We start from the raw sequence: 23,449 nt of genomic DNA, 5'->3' as shown, positions 1-23,449 counted from the left end.
CTTTTCCTGATCTCCGGTTTCACGTTACCAGAGGGTGGGTGATGGGGTTTGGCGGTCTTACAGCTTAAGACATTAGTCACCGTAAAAAGCGGAGGCATAACTCACTCAAGGTGCCAGACATGGCCAGCTCGCAGGATCTCTTCATAAAGTCTCTTTTTTTCCCGACTTTGGACTGTATCAGAAAATGGATCTTGGATCGTATGACTTTGTGATCAAGAAAATGGAAGAATGAGAAATCACCGCAGGCCACCGATTGGTCAATAAAAATTGTTGGGCGAAACCCCAAATGCAATCTCAACTGCATGTGCGACGGCTCAGAGAATTCAGATTTGGAGAAGATGTTTTCTTCTTACTCATCCAGTTGTGAATATGATTCAAACAGTTCTGAAGAGGAAAGCATAAGTGGTTTGTGATCGATTAATCAAGTCCTTCTGTATCAATTTGAGCCGTATGCAAGCGACGAAACCGGTGAAGGACACGAAATATGAAGCATATATGAAGCACCGTGAATTAGCAATATAGCATCAACTTCAGGGATATGTGGCATATAATGATACGAATAACAAATAATAAGCTACCATATGTCAACATCAATGATCTTTAATTTTTGTGCATGCAAAAAGTTGTTTCAACTTTCAAGATGAAAAGTTACGAACTTACGTATGAATGGCCTATACAATGCAGTTCATAATGAGAAGATTGTAGTGAATCACTATTTCACATCAAATCGAGAATTTAATCATGAGCCTCGAATCACCATTTTATTGAATATGACATGCATCTAGCAGTGTCTCGATCAGGGGTCCGGACCTTTTTCACTAAGAGAGCCAGAAAAGTAAAATATTTAGAAATGTTTTTCAGTGAGAGCCACACAATATAGCTATATGCGGTGGAATAGGTTTTGCTTTTTTGACTATTTTGTGTTTGGGAGCCTTTTACAAGTTGCTTGTTCTGTAGCCTCAAAGGGACATAAGTCTTCTTGTGCCGGTCCCAAGCCCGGATAAATACAGAGGGTTGTGTCAGGAAGGGCATTTGATGTAAAAGCTTGGCCAAAACAAACATGCGGATCAAACCTCTAAAGATGGAGGACACTGATTTGCTGTGGCAACCCCTTAAAGGGAAAAGCTGACAGGAAAAGAAGCTCTGCGGTGGAATCTTGATAAAATGCGGTCAGTAGAAGTCATTTGAAGTGATTTTATAAATTACGGACGCAACTACGTCGGGAGTTGTCTGTTGTCCTTTAAGCCCCCCACCCCCACCCCCTATAACTTGCATCAAACGTGCACCAAACTGGTTTGGTGCACAAACAAGACACTTTGTTGCATATTTTGTCGACCCATTTATTCACTGGACAGTCAGCTGCCCTCTCACGGAGCAATCCAGCAAAGCTTTTGCGGGCAAACATTTTGGGAAATGGCAAGCAAGACTTACATCCTGTTCGAATTTCACTATTGATGGGCGGCATCATGCAAGCGCCCGAGGGGGAAACTGTTTAAAATCTAAAAATGCTATTTTTCAGAATACCTCTCCATTTACTTGCAGAGTTTGTTTACACGGCCACTTCTTGAAATACAGATTTAGCACTTCTTTTAACTGTCATAACACCCCACCATCCACACAGTTTTTTTTTTCCTTTTAGGTACAACGCGAATACCATTTCATACAAAGTCGAGTCATCACACTTTTCTAAACAAAAAAAAGCCACCCAGGACGCAAGTGTTTCTGCTCACTGTCACAAGTTAATAAAGCACTTCCTGTTCTTTGTGAGAGAGGAGGAGGAGGGACAGAGGGGGAAAGGGGAGTTGATTTAGTCCCCCGGTGCAAACAGCCCGCGCGTCCGTCCATCATGCATCCATCCACGAGGTCCGAATGGCAGCAGGACGTGACCCCCCCCCCCCCTCCCAGTAGTGAAGTGCGCAAACACTCGCCGGGATCAAAGCCGAGGAAGCAGCCGCGGGCGTCACCTGACCTGAATTCAATTAAAGCTTAACAGGCGGATCAGAAGAGGGGAGGTGGGGGCGGGTCACAGAGCTCAACGCCGTCTCCGACTAAACTGAGGTTGAGATGGAGGAAGATGAAACATTGAACGTCACCCCCCCCCCTTTTTTTTTCTTTCCTCCTTCCCTCCCTTCTCAAGCTCAATAATTCTCCCTCATACGCGCAGACACAGAGCCCACGGGTCGCGTCGGTTGCCGCAGCCTGTGGGCAAATGTGATTTTAATGAGCCCCTGCCGAATGGACACGAGGCCCACATTCTCACGCCAGACCGCCGGCTCCAGGCAGCCTGGGCACGTTTTTTATGTTATTTTAATTATTTTTTTTTTGCTGGCCGCTTCTCAGTGTGGCGTCGGACTCAAGTCATATGTGTGTGCCGAATGAAGACATTTGCAGATGTACGGCACATTGTATGTGCCAGAAACGGGTGCGCTTGGAGGGAGGTGTGAAGGAACTCAAAGAGGGGGTGCACATCATGAAAACTGGGCTTTTTGATCATCACCATGCAAACAGCCGGCGTCTCTGAAGTGACTCGCCCAACCATTGAGTGCGAAAATGCCTTGCCAGATTGTTCGAGTAACAGTGGGGCTAATTGTGCGGCAGACGGAACAAGGACTGTTCACTGTGCCAGCAGCGGGACCGGTTTCTGGGATATGTTGCAATATTAAAGGGACCAACAACGAACAAAAAAATAAATAAAAGGAGGCGTGGAGACATATAGCCGTGTGTTGGGAGACATTGAACAAAAAACCAGCGGGAAATTAGACAAGCCAGCAAATTTTGATGCTAGCATATTTACCGAAATGTTTTTGCATATTAAATTTCAGGTGAATTGTTATTTAGCTCATCCTGACATGGACAAATGCAGCACAGGTATTCATGGTGGCAAAAACAGGAAGTTTGAGGATGGTGCCGATCCACCAAAAGCAAAACACACCTGCATTTGTTTGTTTACTTGTTTATTTATTCACATACCTATTTATTTATGTATTTTTTTATTGATGTATTTGGCTAAATGTTTATTTATGTAATTAATTTATTCGGTGAGTTTTGAAAGGTGCTTGTGTGTGTGTGTGTGTGTGTGTGTGTGTGTGTGTGTGTGTGTGTGTGTGTGTGTGTGTGTGTGTGTGTGTGTGTGTGTGTGTGTGTGTGTGTGTGTGTGTGTGTGTGTGCGTGTGTGTGCGTGTGTGTGTACGGACGTATGGATGTCTGTCTCTATGTATGGATGTCTGTCTGTCTGTCTTTATCTATGTCTCTATATATCTATCTATCCATGATGTCTCTGATCCACTGGTGGAAAGACGCTTTGATTCTCTCCTCTTTCATCTATCTATCTCGCTATCCATCTATCAAAACAGGACATAAACAGTGGCCACCATTTTCTTGTTAGGAGAACGACCCACCATTTTATTGTTAGGAGAACGGGCTCGTTCGCGAACGATGCATCACTCATTGTGGCAGCTCCGTGTGTATCCCGAAAAATAGTTCATCTGCCAAAGTAAAATTTTCATAAATGTAACGTTCGTAAGCCGAAAAGTTCGTAAGCCAAGGGGTTTGTAAACCAAGGTTTCACTGTACCTTATTTGTTTTGATCGAACAGCGAGTTGGTCTGTAAGACTTGTAACTATAATTCCCAATATTTATTAGTTATTTTTGATTTAAGAAGGCTTTGATGATAAGATGTGAAGCTTGTTCGTGATGTGAGAGTTCATTGACTTGAGCGGTAAGACTCAAATGACCAATATTTATCTCATCTCATCTCCCGTACCGCTTATTCCTAATTAGGGTCGCAGGGGGTTGCTGGAGCCTATCTCAGCTGTCTTCGGGCACGAGGCGGGGGACACCCTGAATTGGTTGCCAGCCAATCGCAGGGCACACAAAGACATACAACAGTCACTCTCACACTCACACCTAGGGACAATTTGGAGTGGTCAATCTGTCTGCCATGCATGTTTTTGGAGTGTGGGAGGAAACCGGAGGACCCGGAGAAAACCCACGCGAGCCCGAGGAGAACATGCAAACTCCACACAGGAAGGCCGGACCGGGACGCAAACCGGCGACCTCTGCACTGTGAAGCCGGTGTGCTAACCACTCGACTACCGGGGCCGCCCACCAATATTTATATGATTTAATATTTATTTAATTATGTACTTACCTTTTTTACATCTCCCTCTCTCTCTCTATCTTCCTATCTATCTAGCCAGCGAGATTCCTATCTATCTATCTATCTATCTATCTATCTATCTATCTATCTATCTATCTATCTATCTATCTATCTATCTATCTATCTATCTATCTATCTATCTATCTATCTATCTATCTATCTATCTATCTATCTATCTATCTATCTATCCTATTCATTCATTCTCGTTTGAAGACATACTTGGTGTTGGTGGTGCTGGTGGACATGTCGGCCTCACAGTAAAAGGTCCACAGTTTGATTCCCAGCCTTCCTATGTAGAGATTCTATGTTCTCATCGTCCCTGCAGGGTTTGTCTCCAATTTCCTTGGACATTCCAAAAACACGCAAGCAAGGTCGTTATACCGAGTTGTGAGTGTGACTGGTTGTTTGTCTATGTGGGCCATGCGAATGGCTGGCAACCACTTGCTGCCCGAAGACACCTCAGATCGGCCGTTGAAGCACTTGTGACCCTTGGGATCAGCTGATCAGGTAATGGATGTTTTATATTGTGAAAATAATTCACCATACCGAGTGTTTCCTTCAACATATAAAGCCATTTTGCAGGGTTTGCTTATTATGTTTGGGAAAAAGTAAACACAGCTGCAGTGGTAGGTCGATGCGTGATCCATATTGCGTTGCACACTCATGGCAAAAAAAGGGGAGAGGAATGTGTGAGGTCAGAGTCATTCCTCAGGCGGGAGGTGAGCTTTTTAATGCATTCAAGGGTATCCTGATAAGCGGCTCCCATTTTTCCACTACGTTCAATATAGAAAACTTGTTATTTGTTCATTGGAGTTTTGAGGACAAATACCTAATAACTTGGAATGATACTTTGTAGTTGTGACTTATCTCCTCAAGATGCAATGTGTAGAATGTGTATACTTTGCTGTTATCAAACACAAAGATCATTTAATTGACAACAATGGACTCTAAAATAAAGAAAACAGCTTATCAATGTGATCACTATTGGAATCAATATTGGTCGATCTCACTCAGGATCTACATCACGCCTAATAATTGCTATTATATATGATTGATGTCACAACATTGTCATGATCTGGTTGGCGACCAACGGGGGGCGCTGTCGGCCCCGCCTGCACCTGCACAGGTGCTGGTCGTCCCGATCAAATTGGCGACCAGCGGGTAGCGACGTCAGCCCTGCCGGCAGCCTCGCAGGTGCTGGTTGTTATAATCAATGACACTTAAAAAGACACCTGGCACGATCATCCGGTGCCGATTCATTGTTTGTTTGCCGCTTGGTTGCAGCATGCATCGTGTACGTGTTTGTTTAACCTTGGCGGGCTTTTACTTTTGGTCTTCTTTTGCTACTTTGTAATTTTTCCATTCAGATCATTTTGATGTTTTACATTTTGTTCCTGCTGACTTTATTTTAATACAATTTGTCAAACAACCTCCTGCTCCCTCCTGCCTGCTTTTTAGGATCCGAAGCCGCCATCACCACCTCGCAAAACCGTGACAGAATGAATCGGCCAACCATCGGATCCCGCAGGTACATCGGACCCGTCTCATTTCCACCCTGTGCCTGGCAATGCTACGTCCACGTTAGCGCAAGCCTCGTCGAGTTTGAATTGCGTCACTCGACGAGCCGCAACGTCCACGTAAACGTCCGGCCGAGACCTCCTTCCAGGTGGCCGTCCAGGGTGACCCTGGGTGACTGGCATTGCACGCCCACGTCCAGCCACGCTGTCGTCGTGCATGACGGATTGAGTCTCATCCACGACGAGCCGTGCAACGTCCGCGTCAATGTCAGTCCGAGACCCCACTCACCGCTGGATCCCGGAGCGGCTCTGGACCCGTCTCGTTCCCCCGGAGCCGGGCAGTTCACGCCCACGTCGGCGTCCGGCCGAGACCTGGTCCCATACGGCCGTACGGGGTGCCATTCTGCGCCTGGCAGTCGACGTCTACGCAGAGCCATGCGCCGTCGCGTGAACGTGCGAGAGGGATCGCACTCACGCCCACGACGATCCGTGCCGCGTCTTCGTCCACCCCAGGCCGAGTCCCGTTCCCATCAGGCCGCCGCCCGTCGTATGCGGGAGAGGCCGCGGTTGCCCTCTCCACCGACCGTTCCCTGGCGAGTGGACCTTTTGGGAGACTGTTGGGACTTCTGGAAGCAGCCCCTTGAAGGGGGGGTACTGTCATGATCTGGTTGGCGACCAACGGGGGGCGCTGTCGGCCCCGCCTGCACCTGCACAGGTGCTGGTCGTCCCGATCAAATTGGCGACCAGCGGGTAGCGACGTCAGCCCTGCCGGCAGCCTCGCAGGTGCTGGTCGTTATAATCAATGACACTTAAAAAGACACCTGGCACGATCATCCGGTGCCGATTCATTGTTTGTTTGCCGCTTGGTTGCAGCATGCATCGTGTACGTGTTTGTTTAACCTTGGCGGGCTTTTACTTTTGGTCTTCTTTTGCTACTTTGTAATTTTTCCATTCAGATCATTTTGATGTTTTACATTTTGTTCCTGCTGACTTTATTTTAATACAATTTGTCAAACAACCTCCTGCTCCCTCCTGCCTGCTTTTTAGGATCCGAAGCCGCCATCACCACCTCGCAAAACCGTGACAAACATGACGGCAGACAATTAAAGTATATGACGCGTACAGTAGTTTCAAGGCACTAAGATACCACAATATCGTGGGAATGCACCATTTTCACACTGCACCTAGCAGGATATAATGTGCTGTCAATGAACCCGTATTGATAAAATTGATAATATTACACAAACTCACCATAAAGCAGACTCATTTGGGGTCTCAATTTTGTTTCGCTTATGTCATGGTCTTGCACCTGGAAGCGACTTCACCTAACATGAGATTGAATTGACATTAAAGTGTGTCTTTTCATTGTGAATACGCATCTTCGTGTAACACCGTTGACGAATATGTTCGCTTCTCACATTTTTGGGGTCCTTTGTCCATTTTAAACAAGGTTTGGGACGACGCTTGGTCCACGTCCTCGCCGAGTTGTCGATTAGAATGCTAGCTGCTACATTCTGACAAAAGTGGGATGGGAGTCGAGATAAATGTCTTTTTAGAATATGACATTTTAATTCTTTTTTGGGGGGATATGCGACATGTTTTTAAAATGTTATCAACTAAATATATATAATAAAAAATAATAGTACATGCATTTACCGTATCGTTGGAGTTTCACTTGTTTCGAGAATGAAAGTAGTACCATGCCGTGAGCAGGGCGGAGTGATATCCCACCACGTGAGAAACGCAAGAGAGTAGTGCGCGGCGGAGGCGGCGAGCGAGGCAATGTGGTGACGAGGCAAGAGGGTGAGAGCGACCGCTCGGAGCTCCCACCAGATGGATGATCGGCGAGCTAGTCGGAGCTCGATGTACCACCATGCCGACATTTGGATTACTTAAAATACCCAGCAAACCTCCCAAACTTCGGGATTAATTTGGATTTCTTTTAGAGCAGGGGAGAAAGGTACGTGGCGTGTTCTTGTCCCGAAGTAGTCCTGTTCCGTGCTTTTTCTTGGGGAATAAAGTGCGGAAAAGTTGCGGGCTCCTTCGCCTTTTATGGTTTCGCGAGCAAAATCACGTCGTTGTTGAGTTGTGATTGAATCTTGAGTAACAGTCATTTTTTGTTTTAAAGTGTTAAGTAAGGTTTCGTCGTTCACTGTTTCAATAAAAAAAACCGTTTTTTCCATACGAATGGAACAAATTCCTCGCTGGTCTTGTTGCATGAGGTTGATGTTTAGAGTTGGGGGGATGGGAATCCAAACTTACTGTTTTCCAAGCGCTTCACCTTTAACGCCAACTGAAAAAATAAAATTTAAAACAAAGAATCTCCGCAGTTTGTTTTCATGAGTAAAAACGAGATTTTCCCCTCCGTTTGAACTCAAATATTTAAAGTTTTTGTCCCCCCTCATATATCCGATCACAATGGACGCCCACGAGCAGCAGATGGTTCTTTTGTACCTGCAGGCAATGTGCTTTCTTAAAGTGAACACGGATTATCCACACGAGAAAGCAATTTACAATAGTAAACAGTGTGCGGGATTTCAATCTCATTCCCTCCTGGTAATGATCATTGCAGCTGGCATTTTATGAGCCCGGGAACTACTTTCATGACTGCACGGGGACTGTTAGATAGCGGAATTTCGTTATTATCGTAGCATAATTGATGGAGAGGAACAAGTCTGCGGAATTGAATACATTTGCATAATGGCATGCGTGCGCGACGATGGCTTATGGACAATTTGTGACGCGCGCACATTAAGCGAGCGTATGCATAAATGAGTCAACGAGTCAGTCTGCACCCCCCCCCCCCACACACACACACACACACACACACACACACACACACACACACACACACACACACACACACACACACACACACACACACACACACAAGGAACCGGTGTGATGCGGATAGCTTTTCACAGCACATGTCACACCGTTTACGAAGTGCACATAGCTGAGGAAATGGGATTTTCACACAACATTGAGGAGTTGAGCCAAAACGTCGTGACATTCAGATCTGGACATAATGGATGACACTTTAATTTTTCTTCTCAAACTGGAGATAATGGATGATATTATATCGTTTTAATTTGCACCCCCGCACCCCAAAAAAATAAAATCGGAACCTCAATGCACTCTTTGCAGAGAAATATTAATATCCCAAAATGGATTTCTATGCATGGCAATTACGTGAGAGCTGGATAGGTCACTGTTCAAGTGAAGTGGGGGTAAAAACAGTGCTATACAATGATGCTAATGCCCTTTCAATGTGAAAAGGAGAGCCATTTATTTGGCTTCACATGATCAGACTTTGGGACCTGTTGGACAAACGAAAAAAAAAAAACGGATCCAATAAGAAGATGGACCAATTCACCCAATTTGTTAAAATAAAAATACATGTGTTTGTTTACTGCACAGTCACCCCATTTGCAGGGGATTACACCCAAAAATAGCCAAAAACAGCACATGAGCGACACTCACTGAAATGCATCGAGGGGAAAAATAATTACTGTAAACCCTAAAAATTCTCCCCCAAAATGCTGACAAACATACAAGACACAGAATATAGGGGTGGAAACCCACCATTTGAAAAAAAGTGATAAAGATCAGACTATATATGCTGAGAAACCTAAGATTCCTAACAATAGAGGCCCAGAACGTCCCTGGAATGATCAAGAGTTTGCTGTTATTTTATAAATACTATCAATGACATCATTGATCAATCGGAACATTGACATTGCAACATATGAAAAATTTGGCACAAAATGCACAATATCTGCCAATCAATCCATCCAATAAATCAGATTTGTGTGAATGGTACTCTTTATCGCATGGATTGTCTAAAAATTATGTTTATATACAGTAAATGCTTATTCGGATGTTCCCATTTGTGCAGGTGGTACGGCAGCGGCGAAAAAGGTACGATGACAGAAAGGTGGTTGCTTTCGCTGGCCTCGCTGCTCCTGCAGCTGGTCTGGACGGCGGGGGCCTCCTCCCTGCACTTCACGCAGCCCATTTACAACGCCACCATCTACGAGAACTCTGCCGCCAAGACCTACCTCGAGAGCAACATCAAAATGGGGATCTACATCTCCGACCCTGGCTGGGAGATACGCTACAAAATCATCTCCGGGGATAACGAGAATTTATTCAAGGCCGAGGACTACCTGCTGGGAGATTTTAGCTTTTTGCGCATTAGAACCAAAGGAGGGAGCACAGCCATCCTCAACCGTGAGGTTCGCGACCATTATGTGGTGACTGTGAAAGCGTCTGAGAGGGGCACCGATGCGGAGTGTCGCACCCAAGTCCGGGTGCAGGTCCTCGACACCAATGATTTGAGGCCGCTGTTCTCGCCGACGTCCTACAGCATCTCGCTACCCGAAAACGCCGCCATACGCAGCAGTGTGGCCAAGGTGACGGCAACGGACGCCGACATCGGTACGAACGGGGAGTACTACTACAGTTTCCGCGAGTGGACCGACATGTTCGCCGTTCACCCCACCAGCGGCGTGGTGACGCTCACCGGCCGGTTGGACCACTCCGAAACAAAGCTTTACGAGTTGGAGATCCTAGCCGTGGACCGCGGCATGAAGCTTTACGGAAGTAGCGGCTTCAGCAGCACGGCCAGGTTGACGGTACGGGTGGAGCAGGCCAATGAGAACCCGCCGGTTGTCACCGCAGTCGCCTTGACCCCCTCGGATGCCAACCCAGACTCTACCTATGCCATTGTGACGGTGGAGGACGGCGACCTGGGACCCAATGGGGAGATCTCCTCGCTCAGTATTGTCGCCGGCGACCCGCTCCAGCAGTTCAGGGCTGTGAGAACCAGCCCGGGGGGCAAGGAGTATAAAATAAAAGCGGCGAAGAACGTAGACTGGGAGAGTCGGCCTTATGGCTACAATCTCACTCTGCAGGCCAAGGACAAGGGTAGCCCTCCTCAGTTTTCCTCGGCGAAACTGGTGCATGTCACTTCACCTCGCTTCAAAACGGGACCCCCTGTCTTTGAAAAGGCCATTTACCGAGTCAACCTGAGCGAATTTGCCCCCCTTCACACACCCGTCGTCATGGTGACCGCACTCCCAAAGCACCCTCAGCTCAAATATGCTTTCAGCCACAAAGCAGACCGATTTACCATCGACCCCTACACCGGTTTGATCAGAACAGTGGCGCCGATCGGAGGCAACACAGCCGCCCGCTTCGAAATGGATGTTACGGCCGGCGGCGGGAAAGCGTTAACTAAAGTCATCGTGGACGTAATTGACGTGAATAACAATGTGCCCGAGTTCCAGCAGACATCTTATAAGGCCGGCGTGGATGAAAACGCCCCCGTCGGGACCAGCGTGCTGACGGTCAAGGCCGTCGACCTGGACCGAGGCGAAAATGGCTACGTGACGTACAGCATCACCAATATCAACCCACAGCCGTTTGTCGTTGACTATTTCTCGGGCGTCATCAGCACGTCAGAGCTCCTTGATTACGAGCTCATGCCCCGGATTTACAGTCTTAAAGTCCGAGCCTCGGATTGGGGATCCCCCTTTCGGCGAGAGGCAGAAGCCATAGTCACCGTGACGCTCAACAATCTCAACGACAATCAGCCGCTGTTCGAAAACGTGGACTGCGACGTTACTGTGCCGAGAGACCACGGTGCCGGCGAGCAGATAACCACCGTGTCAGCCATCGATGCCGACGAGCTGCAGCTGGTCCACTACTACATCCAATCCGGCGACGACTTGGATCTGTTTGAGCTGAACTCCAACTCAGGCGTGCTTTCCCTCCGGAACACGCTGAGCGAGGGCGAGGCGGCGAAAAGATCCTTTCACAGTTTGCGGATCGTGGCGAGCGATGGTGAACGCCAGACGCCGCCCATGTACCTGAACGTGACGATCGTAACCGCCCGTATGCCCGTCCAGGTGAAGTGTGTGGAAACCGGGGTGGCCACCATGTTGGCTGAGAAGCTGCTGGAGGGCAACAAGGCCCACACGCCGCCCGAGCCCGACGACCACTTTGCTGACGTTCACTCCATCAATCGCTATGCGCCGCGGTTCGCCGAGTCCTTCCCCGCCTCGGTTGAAGTCAGGGAGGACCTCCCGGTCGGAGGTCGGGTCGCTCATTTAGGTGCCACCGATGCCGACAGCGGTTTCAATGGGAAGCTTGTGTACGTCATCTCGGGCGGTGACGCCGAGTCTCGCTTCCTCGCCGAAATGGAGACCGGCTGGCTTTTGGTTAATTCGCCTCTCGACAGGGAAACCAAAGACCATTATACCCTCAACGTCACGGTCTATGACCTCGGCATTCCGCAGAAGTCTGCCTCAAGGCTGCTAGATGTCAAGATCTTGGACGCCAATGACAATGTCCCGCGTTTTTTGCAAGATTCCTACTCTGTGGAAATTAGTGAGAGCACACCCGTGGGCACGGACATTATCCAGGTGGACTCGACGGATAAGGATCAAGGTGAGAACGGCGAGGTCAGGTACTCCATTTTGGGCGGCATCGATCACTTTACTATCAATGCTGAGTCCGGAGTGGTGACAGTCGCCAAGCCGCTGGATCGTGAGCTGCGTCCGGTGTACGACTTGAAGATTGCAGCCCACGACCTTGCCGAAAATGAGCCCCAACTCGTGTCCACCGTTCCGCTTAAGATCACGCTGGAGGACGTAAACGATAACCCGCCGAAATTCCTCCCCCCCAATTACCGCATCAAGGTCAGGGAGGACCTCCCCGTGGGTACGGTAGTCATGTGGCTGGAGGCCCACGACCCAGATGTGGGGCCCTCAAGTCAGATCCGCTACTCCCTGATGGACAACGGGGACGGAAATTTTGAAGTTGACAAGCTGAGCGGGGCCGTGCGGATCGTGCAAAATTTGGACTATGAGACCAAGCAGGTCTACAATCTGACAGCCAAGGCCAAGGACAAAGGCAAGCCCGTGTCCTTGTCATCCACCTGCTTCGTGGAGGTGGACGTGGTGGACGTAAATGAGAACCTCTACCGGCCGGTGTTTCGCTCCTTTGTGGAAAAAGGATTTATCAAGGAGGATGCCGTCATTGGATCTTCTGTCATGACTGTGAGAGCCGAAGACGAGGACAAAGGCAGGGACGGAGAGATCCGATACTCCATCCGGGATGGTTCTGGTCTGGGGATATTCACCATCGATGAGGAAACTGGTAAGTCATTTGGTTTTTCGTGAGAATTCACTGTTTGGTATAGGCGGGCATCCGTTTGGAATGATTGACATGCAAAAATGAGGTGAACGGAGTCTTCCTGCTTCTGGTCTCTTTTTTTTTTAAGCATTGAAAGTAGGGGGGCAGCTGCATGCCAGACCTGAGCAGACATTCTTCACACTCACCACCGAAAAACCTTCTGCCTCAATCTCTTTAAATGATGGCATAAAGTAATGTTTGGTGGGATTCTTATGCCGTGACTCCAACACCTAGGAATCATTTTAATAGCGGAGTCAAATTAGCACCAAAATAAGCTCTCTGCAATTCCAGAGGACCCCCCCCCCCCCAACCTCACAGTCACCTGACATAGTTTTGACGCTTGCTTGTTAACCTCCCTTAAAGCAACTTCCAGTGTTGTAAGACCTGATTTCATACGGTACCAAGCAACAGTTTTAGACCACTACTCGCTTTTGTGTGTGTGTGCGTGTGTGTGTGTTAATGTGTGATCGTGGGGAAATGGCGAACTGTGGCACAGTTAGCAGAATATAGTAAGACTTTCACAACTGATTGTTGCAAATGGTGGGGGGGGGGGTGGATAAAGGGGGAAAGAGCCTTCAGGGGTTTTAAATTTTGTGAGGGGCAAGATGAAGATACAAGACTGCATTTTTTGCCTTTAAAGTCAACACAAATTATGTCCAATTTGAAGATAAAGAACTGATATTGTGTTGAAAGATCGTGTTTGACGTACACAACTGACAGGTCTAGATAAAGCTACAGAAAGAATAATAAGTTTCAGACCACCAATGGATTTTTTTATGTCCTTTTGTAAACACAAGATAGTGATAAGAGCGGTAGCCGGATGTAGTCATAAGCTGCTAAACCGATTGTCGTCGGATGACGTATTCGCCAAGGAAAATTCCTGCAACGGGCAATCATGTTCGTGAGTTTCTGGGAGACCACCCATAAGTTTTTTTATGATCTTTGGTGAGGAGGAGGAGGAGGACTGATACAGATAGCAAAGTAGATGTAAGCCATTCATTATTGATTGCAGCGGGGGTGAGGGGTTGGGGGGATTTGGGGCCTCATCCTTTTGGTGGAGGGTCTGTATTGACCATAGAGACACACAAATGCGCTACATTGTAAAATCTTAGACCACCACTGACCGGTTCGTTATATTTGGGAGATACGAGGAAAGGTACTGATCTACGACATCCCAAGTTCAATGTTGGTTTTACAGATTTTTTTTGATTCAATTCTGAGGGTGGGGGAGGAGTGGAGGTATTTGTGAGGATCTGGATGAAAATTGTAAACCATAAGTGAGTCCCGGTGGCATCAGTGCAAGCAGATGGACGGTTGAATTGAGCACTTTTCCTCCCCTTACATTTCGTAAACGAGTTTAGTGCTGATGTGGCATTTGTGATGCAAATATAGTAGCAGCCCAAGACTATAATTAAAACGCATAACCTTGCACTTTCTTGGGATTTGTTTTGCTTTGGTTTGTCAATTGGATCCACGTGTGATTTTTTTTTTTTTTTTTACAGACCTTTTCCTTTGGGAAACATTGGCTCTCAGATGGGTATATTTAGCATCTTATGGTGATGGGGTGACGGCGGGGCTTGTTGCGCGTGTCAGCTGTGGTGTGTTTACCCTCCCATTACCCCCCCACCCCCGAGCCATAATGCACTGTAATGTTGTTTTACGAGCGACCAGATTGATTGGTTTCCTCCGCTTTCACGCAACAGTTGTCTTCCAGGGTGTCAACTGCAAAATTGATGGATTGCGTGACATGGGTTACACCTGTTGGAATCTCAGATTTATCAACCAACCCTGGGTTGATATCCCTGGTGCTAATCTTAAATAATTATCAGAGTTATATTGTGTTGTTCCCGAAGGTTGGGCTGCAATGTCGTTGATTATATCCGGGATCAGCAAGCGGCCGTGGTGGTCATACCTCCGAGGTACGGCGGAATGAAGGGTGTGGTTTGTTTGGTGAGCAAAAGGCATAGCAAGGAAAATGGCTCTGTGCAGATCTGCTATATATTCTGAAGCACAGCTGCATCTTGTGGCTAGAATCTTTTTTTAATTGTTCAAAATTAGATAACGGACAACAACATTATAAAAAGAGCAAGGAAAAAAAATCCCAGGAACCACGCATCTTGTGTGTTCCTCCTCACCACCAACAAATACACATTTTAATGTGGGGTGGGGGAAAACCCCTTCGACAATGTTTTTTTTTTTTCCTTATCTGCCATTGACTCAAATTCAACTGCTTGTTTTGTCTGGTCAAGCTTCTCACTTTTCTCACAGCGGAACATTTCAGAGGATAGACATATTTTCAGGGTTTTTTTGAGCATGACAGATGTGCTCTTATAAGACAAATTGGCGGCAATGCCAGTTGAGATACGAATTGGCCGTTAAAAAGTAACGCGCAATCCAAATTTTCAGATTCGAGTCAGAAGAGGTCATAAATTTTTATAGTGTGTATTGCTATACATAAATATGGAGTCCACCTGCGTCCAAGTGTGTGGCATTTGCCCATAGTTGCATGGCTCAGGAAACATTTGGCCAGCTAGTGATAAACAAATTCCTAAATTGTGAAGCAGTTGGTCCATAAAGCTAAGCCAAGCACTGCATCAACACCTTTGTCTTTGTTTCTTCACTGCTGGCCTATCACACTGTCACAGAAGCATCTCAAGTATGACTAGTGATGACAGGCTAGCTTAACTATAGCTAGTTAGCGACACAGTAATAATAATAATAATAATAATAATAATAATAATAATAATAATAATAATAATACATATCATTTATAAGTGCCTTTCAAAACTCTCAAGGTCACTTTACAGTCACAGGATAAGTGTTTCTACTGGTGAGCAGCGGCAGCTACACACGACAGCGTTCACTCAACCCGGAAGTAACTCAAATTGATAGAAAGCTAGCTAGCCAATAGATAGCTAATAGATAGCTAGCTAGATAGCCAGTCAGACAGATAGCCACATAGGTGATAGCTAGCTAGCTACATAGCTAGCCAGCCAGCCTTATAGCTAATAGATAGCAATTAGCTAGCTAGCTATGTAGCCAGCAACAGATTCTATTGTTGGCTAAGCACAAGAGATTGTGGAAGTTGAAGTAAACCATTGTCAACCGTCAAGGAAAACCTTTCTGTGCTGCGTCGTGTTTTTCTTTGTTGAAAAAAAAAGTGTAATCTGTTATTTTCAGCGTGAATGCAGATGCCCGATTGTTTAATCTATGCATTGGCCTTTCTTCTCGTGCTAATATATGCATTGCCCTTTCACTCAGCGCGCTGTCAAGACATTCCTTTGCAAAGCTATTATTCTATTTTCCATTTCAGTTGAAAAAAAAGTCTCTCCTTGGCTTCTCCGCCCCAACAGCCTCTCCCCGCCACCTTTCTAGCTGCAAACTTTTTAAGTCTGGCCCGTAATGGATAGATGTAGTATTAAGCACCCTTCCTCTTTATTTAGCGTTTAGATAAACTCCCCGGAGACCTCAATGTGCCACCTGAATCCAATCCAAACAGTGCTCCCGCTTGAGTGATGTCGCCGTGGAGACGGCGGCAGGAATGCACGTGATGGGACAAAGTTGATTGCCGGCCGCAAAACAAAAAGCACACATTCTTCATTAAAAGGGACGCGGCGGCAGTTCTCAGCCGACCTCATTAAAGCATCTTAAAAAAATCAGGCTGCACGAGAAGAAAGCTTTTTTGACTCATTAATCCCCACCCGATTAAGTGTCAATTACTTATAATCATGATAAATATTCATTTAAAAGTATAAAGACCAAATTGTATGGTATTTGTGATCCCCTTCAGCCTTGTTTTAATGTCCGTAGACAACATAATAACTCATGGATGAAGTCGTCAAATACAGCGAAAATGTCGTTGGAAAAACAGGTAAGAGTCAATTCATCATCATGAACCAAGACATAAAAAAACAAACTCATTTTACAAGAATTATTTTGTATATAAAGTGATCGTTTTGGTAAAAAAAATTACACAATGACAAAATACTAGCAATTTTTTCATGTGGAATCACTTTTGAGCAACTATAGTTGTAATATGCTGTGATTACATCTGCTTTATAAATTTAAGTTTACAATATAATGGCAACACCTTGATGATTATCACGAGGGGGAATTGAGAAACTAAGTCATGTACAGTTGTTGTTTAAGTCGTGTAGAGTTGTAGTTTGTGTTCTTTTTTTTGTGTGGCTGCCAAACCCAGTAATTTCCCGTTTTTTTTCTTCTTTGTGGTGCAGGGTTCATACTTTTCCGGTGTATAAGGTGTACCCAAAAGCCTTGATTTTGTTCAAACGATGGTCCTGTGCCTTATATGCCGGTGCGCCTTATATGTGAAGCAATATTGAGCACACCAGGTCTCGCTACTACTATCAGCAGCCACCGACTCCATTTCCTCCTGTAGGAGAAGTACAGTGAGACCTCAACTTACGAACTTAATTGGTTTCTAGACAGAGTGTGTAAGGCGAAAAGTGTGTATCTAAAAAAAAAGTCCCATAGGAAACCATTAAAATGGGAATAATCCGTTCCCGGGTTTCCATAAAATATACTTTTCAACTAAATAAGCCTTAAAACTACACACAGCATACCTTATTCTATGTATAATAAATGTGCTATTGTATTGTAATGAAAGAAATACACTGCATTGTATCATAAAGTCACATTATTTACATTTGTGATGGTCATTGATGGCTTGATGGAATGGCGTTGGAGGTCGAAGGTCAAAGGGAATTGCTGTTTGGAAAGAGAGGCGCATTACATGACGACTGTAATTAAAGAAATAAACTGCGCGGTAAAATACAGTTTTATTTACCTTTTTGGTGGTCGTTGAAGGAGAGTCACCTTCCATAGGGACTGTTGGTAACTTAACCTCTGGTGCTGTTCGGTCGTGTGCTTCCGCCGAAGATCACTCCGCCAGCCGTGGTGGGTGTGTATTATGAAAATAGTGCTTATTATAAGGTTTAATTTTCATAAATTTGACGTTTGTAAGACAAAAAGTTTGTAAGTTGAGGTGTTTGTAAGTTGAGGTCTCACTGTAGTGCGTAACCCCAAGTCCTACTGTAGCATTTATAATATGGTGTGCCTTATATTTACAAAACTGTTATCTATTCATGGATTATATTTGGAAAACCTGTGTCAGTCATTGAGTTTCCACCTTCGACTCCGATGCGCCTTATACATGGAAAAAGTTTTAAAATACACCATTCATTGGGGGAGCACCTTATACACTGGAAAATATGGTATTTTTGCCTTTGCGTCCTTGTTCCATTTACAAAGAAAAACATCAATCACTGGTTGCACTTCGGTTTACGAATGTTAAATTTATGAACATTTTACCTTGGCATACGAACTTTTTTCGGGTTATACACGGAGCGGCCACAATGAGTGATGTGTCGTTCGCGAACAAGCCCGTTCTAACAACAAAATAGCAGCCGACTGTTTTTGTCCTCTATTCCCCACCCCCAGTCTTCGGTTAAAGCCACGTGATTGGTCAAGAACGCAGCAGTGGGGAGGGGGGGTTACATATAGAGAGTGAAGCCGCTCTCCAAAAGCAAAATGGCTGTCGACTTTTTTTGTCCTCTATTCCCCGCCCCCAGTCTTCGGTTAAAGCCACAGTGAGGGGAGGTGGTTTAAACAACAAAGAGACAGCCAGACAACAGTGAGAGCGTTTCAACTTTGATAGTTCAAAGGCAGAGTGTAGACTGCAAGGTTAAAATATCCCATCAATCAGGGTCCACAAACAACCCGCACAAGACATCTGTACACTTGATTAAAAAAGCTATAAACCCAGGCTACGTTCCTCATCAAGTGTTTAATGCTGAGGAAACTGGCTACTCTATTCCATTAAGCTATCGACGATCACAAATGTAAATAAAACGACTTTATTATACAGTACAGTTGATTTCTTTAATTATAATACCATAGCACATTTATGATACATAAAATTAAGTATATTTTGTGTAGTTTTATAGCTTAGAAAATTATAAAGTAGAAAAGTATTATTCTCATTTTAATGGTTTCCTATGGGAAATTAATTTTTGGGAGACACACTTTTCGCCTTCCACACTCTGTCTGGGAACCAATTAAGTTTGTAAGCCAAGGTATCATTGAACATGGTTTAAGATGAACATAAACAGGACAGTATTCTCAAAGGTAGACTGAAAAAATGTGTGTGTTGTGCGTTTTTCAAAATATAACTAACTAACGAATGTATAACAGGTGTACATACATGCTACGTCACTGCATTAAATAAGAAGACCAACTGATTTTTTTTTCCCAATTCCGGGCAGTTCACTTGCGGTCAAGGCACAGGCAAACAATTGTTTGTTGTATTATTAATGCTTCTGTTAGTTGTGGTTGTAAAATGAAATGTAATATTCACTTTCATTTTGGGGCTGTACACAACTTTTTCCTTGAAGTAGATGCAAGGAATAAAGAAAAGGAGCGGGATTAAAATCAATCATAAAAGCGCGCGCGGTGGGACCGACCACGAATAAACAAATGGGCTTTCTTGCGCAGCTGCCTGCTGATACGCGTTCAAATGTCAATCTTGATTTCAGAAAAAAAAAAATTCTGAAGCCTAGCTATTGTAGATCGTTAGAATGACATCACGTTGATAGCTGGGATGCTTCTACGGGAGTAAGAAAGCCGCTTGAGTACGTGAAGTGCTCAAATAGATTGAAAAGAATTTCGCATCCTGTTGTCGGGTCGTATTTTAAGTGAGGACTGGTGAAATGCTATCGCGCTAATGGTTATCCTAACATATTGCAAGCATCCCAACCAGAGTCCATGCTGTGCCAAGATAGATCCTTTACAATTGCACACTTAGCCCTCCGGGTACTTTTCTTGAATGCTAACATGCTAGCATGCTAACAGTTGTTATTCTATGAACATATAGCAAGATGGGCAGCCTGTGGGTGGAACACAACCAATATTTTACACCTTGACCTGTGGTCCGATACTATTTCAAATGAAAACTGACAAAATGCTTACTTATTAATATGTTGGTATGGTAGCATAGTTGTAGGTAGCGACCAGCTAAAGGCCGCATCTCACGTTTTTCACAAATCTGCTTAATTTAATTTTCATTTTTTATTTCAGGCGCCAATCAGTCGGAATACCATGTTTAGATTTTTTTGGTTGAAGCAAAATAAGAGGCTAAATTCTCATTTTACTTTGAAAAACATCTGTGTAGGCTCTCAGTCGTACAGGAGTGGTCCATCAAGGAAAAGGTTTCTTCAGCTGTCATCTGTACTTCTTTGAAGTTGACGGATGTTTCGCTTCTCATCCGAAGAGCTTCGTCAGCGAACTAGCACAACTTTAGTTCGCTGACGAAGCTCTTCGGATGAGGAGCGGAACGCCCGACACCGTCAAAGAAGTACACATGATGGCTAAAGGAACCTTTTCATCGCTGAATTTTAATTTAGTAACAGCAGAAGCAAATGTTTAAAATAATCAGGTCAAAATAATATTTGACAAGTGTTACTTTTGTAAATAAAGGAGGGAAAAAATCCAAATGCTAAAGGGCTCTGCAGTGGATTAGCTCCCTCGATTTGTACAATTATGATCTTGTTTTTTTTCTAATAACATGAAGCTTTGAAAACTTGAACTCAAATCTGATATGTTATTGACCAAAACAGGAAGACCACAGTGGAAGTTGTGAATTCACTCTGTTCTCAAAATAATTATTTGCAGCCGTGTTATGTTCACCTAACATGTCATTGAACCCGAAGCAACCTCAGAAGTGTATATGAAACTCGATGCCCTTGGCATCGATCACGATCCGCCTCATGAATTATAAAACCTTAATCCCAATAAGCTTCATGTTTGAAGCGTGGTGCTTAGCTCACGAGAAGTCTGGGAACTCTTTGGAAGTCCGGGAGACCTTTGTGAAGTTGCCCGGTAACGCCGGGGTTCACTTCAGGCCTTTTTACCTATTTCACCCCCCTCCCCCCCCTCAAACACTCTTGCAGAATGCGAAGCATTTCAGCAAGTCTGCGGCAAACAGTCGACGAGGCTCCTTTGTTGGACGCATGTGAGCAGGAGGCACGGGGAGGCTCGGGGAATGCGGGTTGGAAGGCGGGCCGGCAGCATTAGTGCAGTTCAAAGCGTCCAAATGCCTTGCTGCAAACAAGGAAGCGTTTTTGTTTCATCCCGATTCGCTCTACCTTACCCGTGCGGCTTGTTTGAATAAGGCTTTTGTGTGCGTGTGTGTATGTGTGAATACAGTGTACACATTAAAAAATGGCTGCAGGTCATGGCAGTTCACATCTCGCGAAGCTCAGGTAACTTTGAATCACAAAGCCTCAGGGAATGTGAATGATGAAAAAAAGAAAGAAGCGGAAAGCAAATCTGGTTTTGTCTCGTTCTTCTTTTCTCCTGCCCTAAAGGCAGGTCCTTTTTTATTTTTCCTTCTTCTTCTAGGTCTATGGTAGAGGTGCAGAATGGGCGCGGCAAGCACATTCACGTGCTTTGTTCGTCAACTTTTCAGTTAGGGGGTGGGAAGGATCGGGTGTCACTAGCGGCGGTCGACGTACCGCGCTGGAGCATTCCAGCTTTTTTTTGTACTAGCTGTACAACTTTATTTGTGCAAAATGAGAACTTTTGGTGAAATCTTAAGAAAAAGCAAAGTCTAGTGCGGAACATCTAATGATTTGACTTGTTTATATCATGAAGTCATTCCATGAAAGCCAGTCCAGCCCCCCGTCCCACCTCCTCCCACCGCCTCTCTATCTCATACCTGTCAACCCGCCACTGTGACCTTACTAACGGCTCCATTTTTCCTTACTCACTGAGAGAAAAAAACATACGCGTGTGTAATATTTCATTGTGCAATTTTATATGATACTTTTAACGAGTTAGAACATAGTTGTATTAAGTTCATCCTGTCTACTTGATATCTAATTTATTTATTTATTTGAACATCGACAATACACTGTCTGTAAGATAATAATCTGTTTTAAATTTGAGTTAGAACATAGTTCTAGTAATAATAATGAAAATAATACATTTCATTTATAAGCGTCTTTCAAAACTCTCAAGGACACTTTACAGTCATAGGATTTTTTTTTTTTTTTGCGGGTGAGCAGCAAGTATGTTCTTTGTTGTAGAGCATTGTGGCTTTTTTGATGTGGACAATTCATTTGATATGTTCAGTTGATAGCATTCCCCATCATAATTCATTTTCACCTGCAAATAAGAAAGTAGAGTGTCCTCTGTCATTCTTTTTCTGTACTCTAACAAGGGAAAATGCTCTTTAACTGCATTGCTGTGAGGCAGGCATATAGACTATTAGTCACACTATTCGTAAAGTACATCAGGACTTATGAGGAGACTTTTTTTAACAGTGGTCAATCGCAACACTTTTGATAAGCTAGTTTCTGGAGGGGATTTCTGCATTTCTTCCGATGTATAATGATTCTAAAAAAAATCTGAATGATATTACGGCGAAAAAAACACGTTAAGATGTTTAATTTAACTCATTTCAAAATAAAATTCAACTTTTCTTCTCTGAACTTTTGCTTCTTCTCGAGACTTTTCCCATGAACTTCTTTTCTCGGTGGTCGGCTTCACTTTTTACGAGTGTTCACTCAAATGGCGAAACGTTTCTTTTGGACTTATTTAGCAACTTTTGCGCTTCCCGTACAAACTTTTTTCTATTCCACATGACACATCTAAAAATGTGCAAAAATCCTACAGAATATGGCAAAATAGGGCCGGTTGACAAGTATACTACACATACTGAGAATGCTACGCGCATGCATTTGCACCTCTGGGTATGTACGTCAACCCCCCGCACTCCCTCCTCTGTTAGCTTTTTTATGACCTGAAGGCACAACTATTTGTCTCCTCACTACCAAATCCTGTCTACTGCCACTCAACAAAAGGCTGTGTCAACTAAATAAAACTCTTTGTAAACCTTTAATGTCACCTCCAAAGTATACCATCCATTTTTTTGGACACAATTACAGAAACATCCATCCTGTGAATCAAGTATTGAATCCGGCCTTCATGAAATGCTAGCACATTTCTAGCGCATTGCTAGTGCTTGGGTCGCGCGATCTTTGAGGTTTTTAAAGCAAGCTTCTAAACCTAAGATAGCTTTCCTATTGATTGGTTTTGCTTTGGCTTTTCATATTCCATTCGGTCACGTCTTCCAAACACCACTTCGTCCGTCAAATTGCCAAACGAACGTTCGTTTGGCAATTTGCATACTCGGCACCGTCAGCCAATCAGAAGCATGCTTCGGACTACACCCTGACTCAAAAGTGTACTTTAGAGTTTTGAAACCCGCTGAGAAAGTGGAGTCAACGTGGCTCGTAGCGATTTGTTACCCGCGTACTACGCCAAAAAGCAAATGGCACACGAGGGTGCAAAATGACGTAATCCCGGAAGATGACATACATTTACGGGACGCAGGGAAAATACCTCGGACCGGATACACTCACGCATCGAAGGAAGAGTCCAGGTACGCTGGCTAGTTGAGTCAATCATCATCCGGCATTGGCGAGGTGATCGCGAACCGTATAAATGCCCCGTGTCCGTGATTATATATATAAATATGTATAAATGTATAAAA

The 23,449-nt window shown here is 44.7% G+C and overlaps 1 protein-coding gene across 4 annotated transcripts in view; it reads left to right on the top strand.

Moving 5' to 3' along the window:
- Positions 1 to 7,469: 7,469 nt before the first annotated feature.
- The window catches only part of fat1a (FAT atypical cadherin 1a), a 73,183-nt gene continuing 57,203 nt past the window's right edge, over positions 7,470 to 23,449 (top strand). For 2 of the 4 annotated variants that reach the window (XM_089005391.1, XM_089005389.1), the window contains exons 1-2: positions 7,471 to 7,636; positions 9,575 to 12,840. In XM_089005391.1, coding sequence (XP_088861517.1) covers positions 9,603 to 12,840 — 3,238 coding nt within the window. In that variant the 5' untranslated portion in view covers positions 7,471 to 7,636; positions 9,575 to 9,602. Of the gene's footprint in view, positions 7,637 to 9,574; positions 12,841 to 23,449 lie in introns of all 4 variants that reach the window. The other 2 variants (XR_016116127.1, XM_089005390.1) reach the window with 2 other exon arrangements.

The sequence above is a fragment of the Hippocampus bargibanti genome, linkage group LG10 (genome assembly GCF_051943395.1).
Source record: "Hippocampus bargibanti isolate YZ-2025 linkage group LG10, ASM5194339v1, whole genome shotgun sequence".
In the NCBI taxonomy this organism is placed as follows: Eukaryota; Metazoa; Chordata; class Actinopteri; order Syngnathiformes; family Syngnathidae; genus Hippocampus; species Hippocampus bargibanti.
Note: the sequence above shows the minus strand (reverse complement) of the source record. Positions and strands in the feature narration are given on the sequence as shown.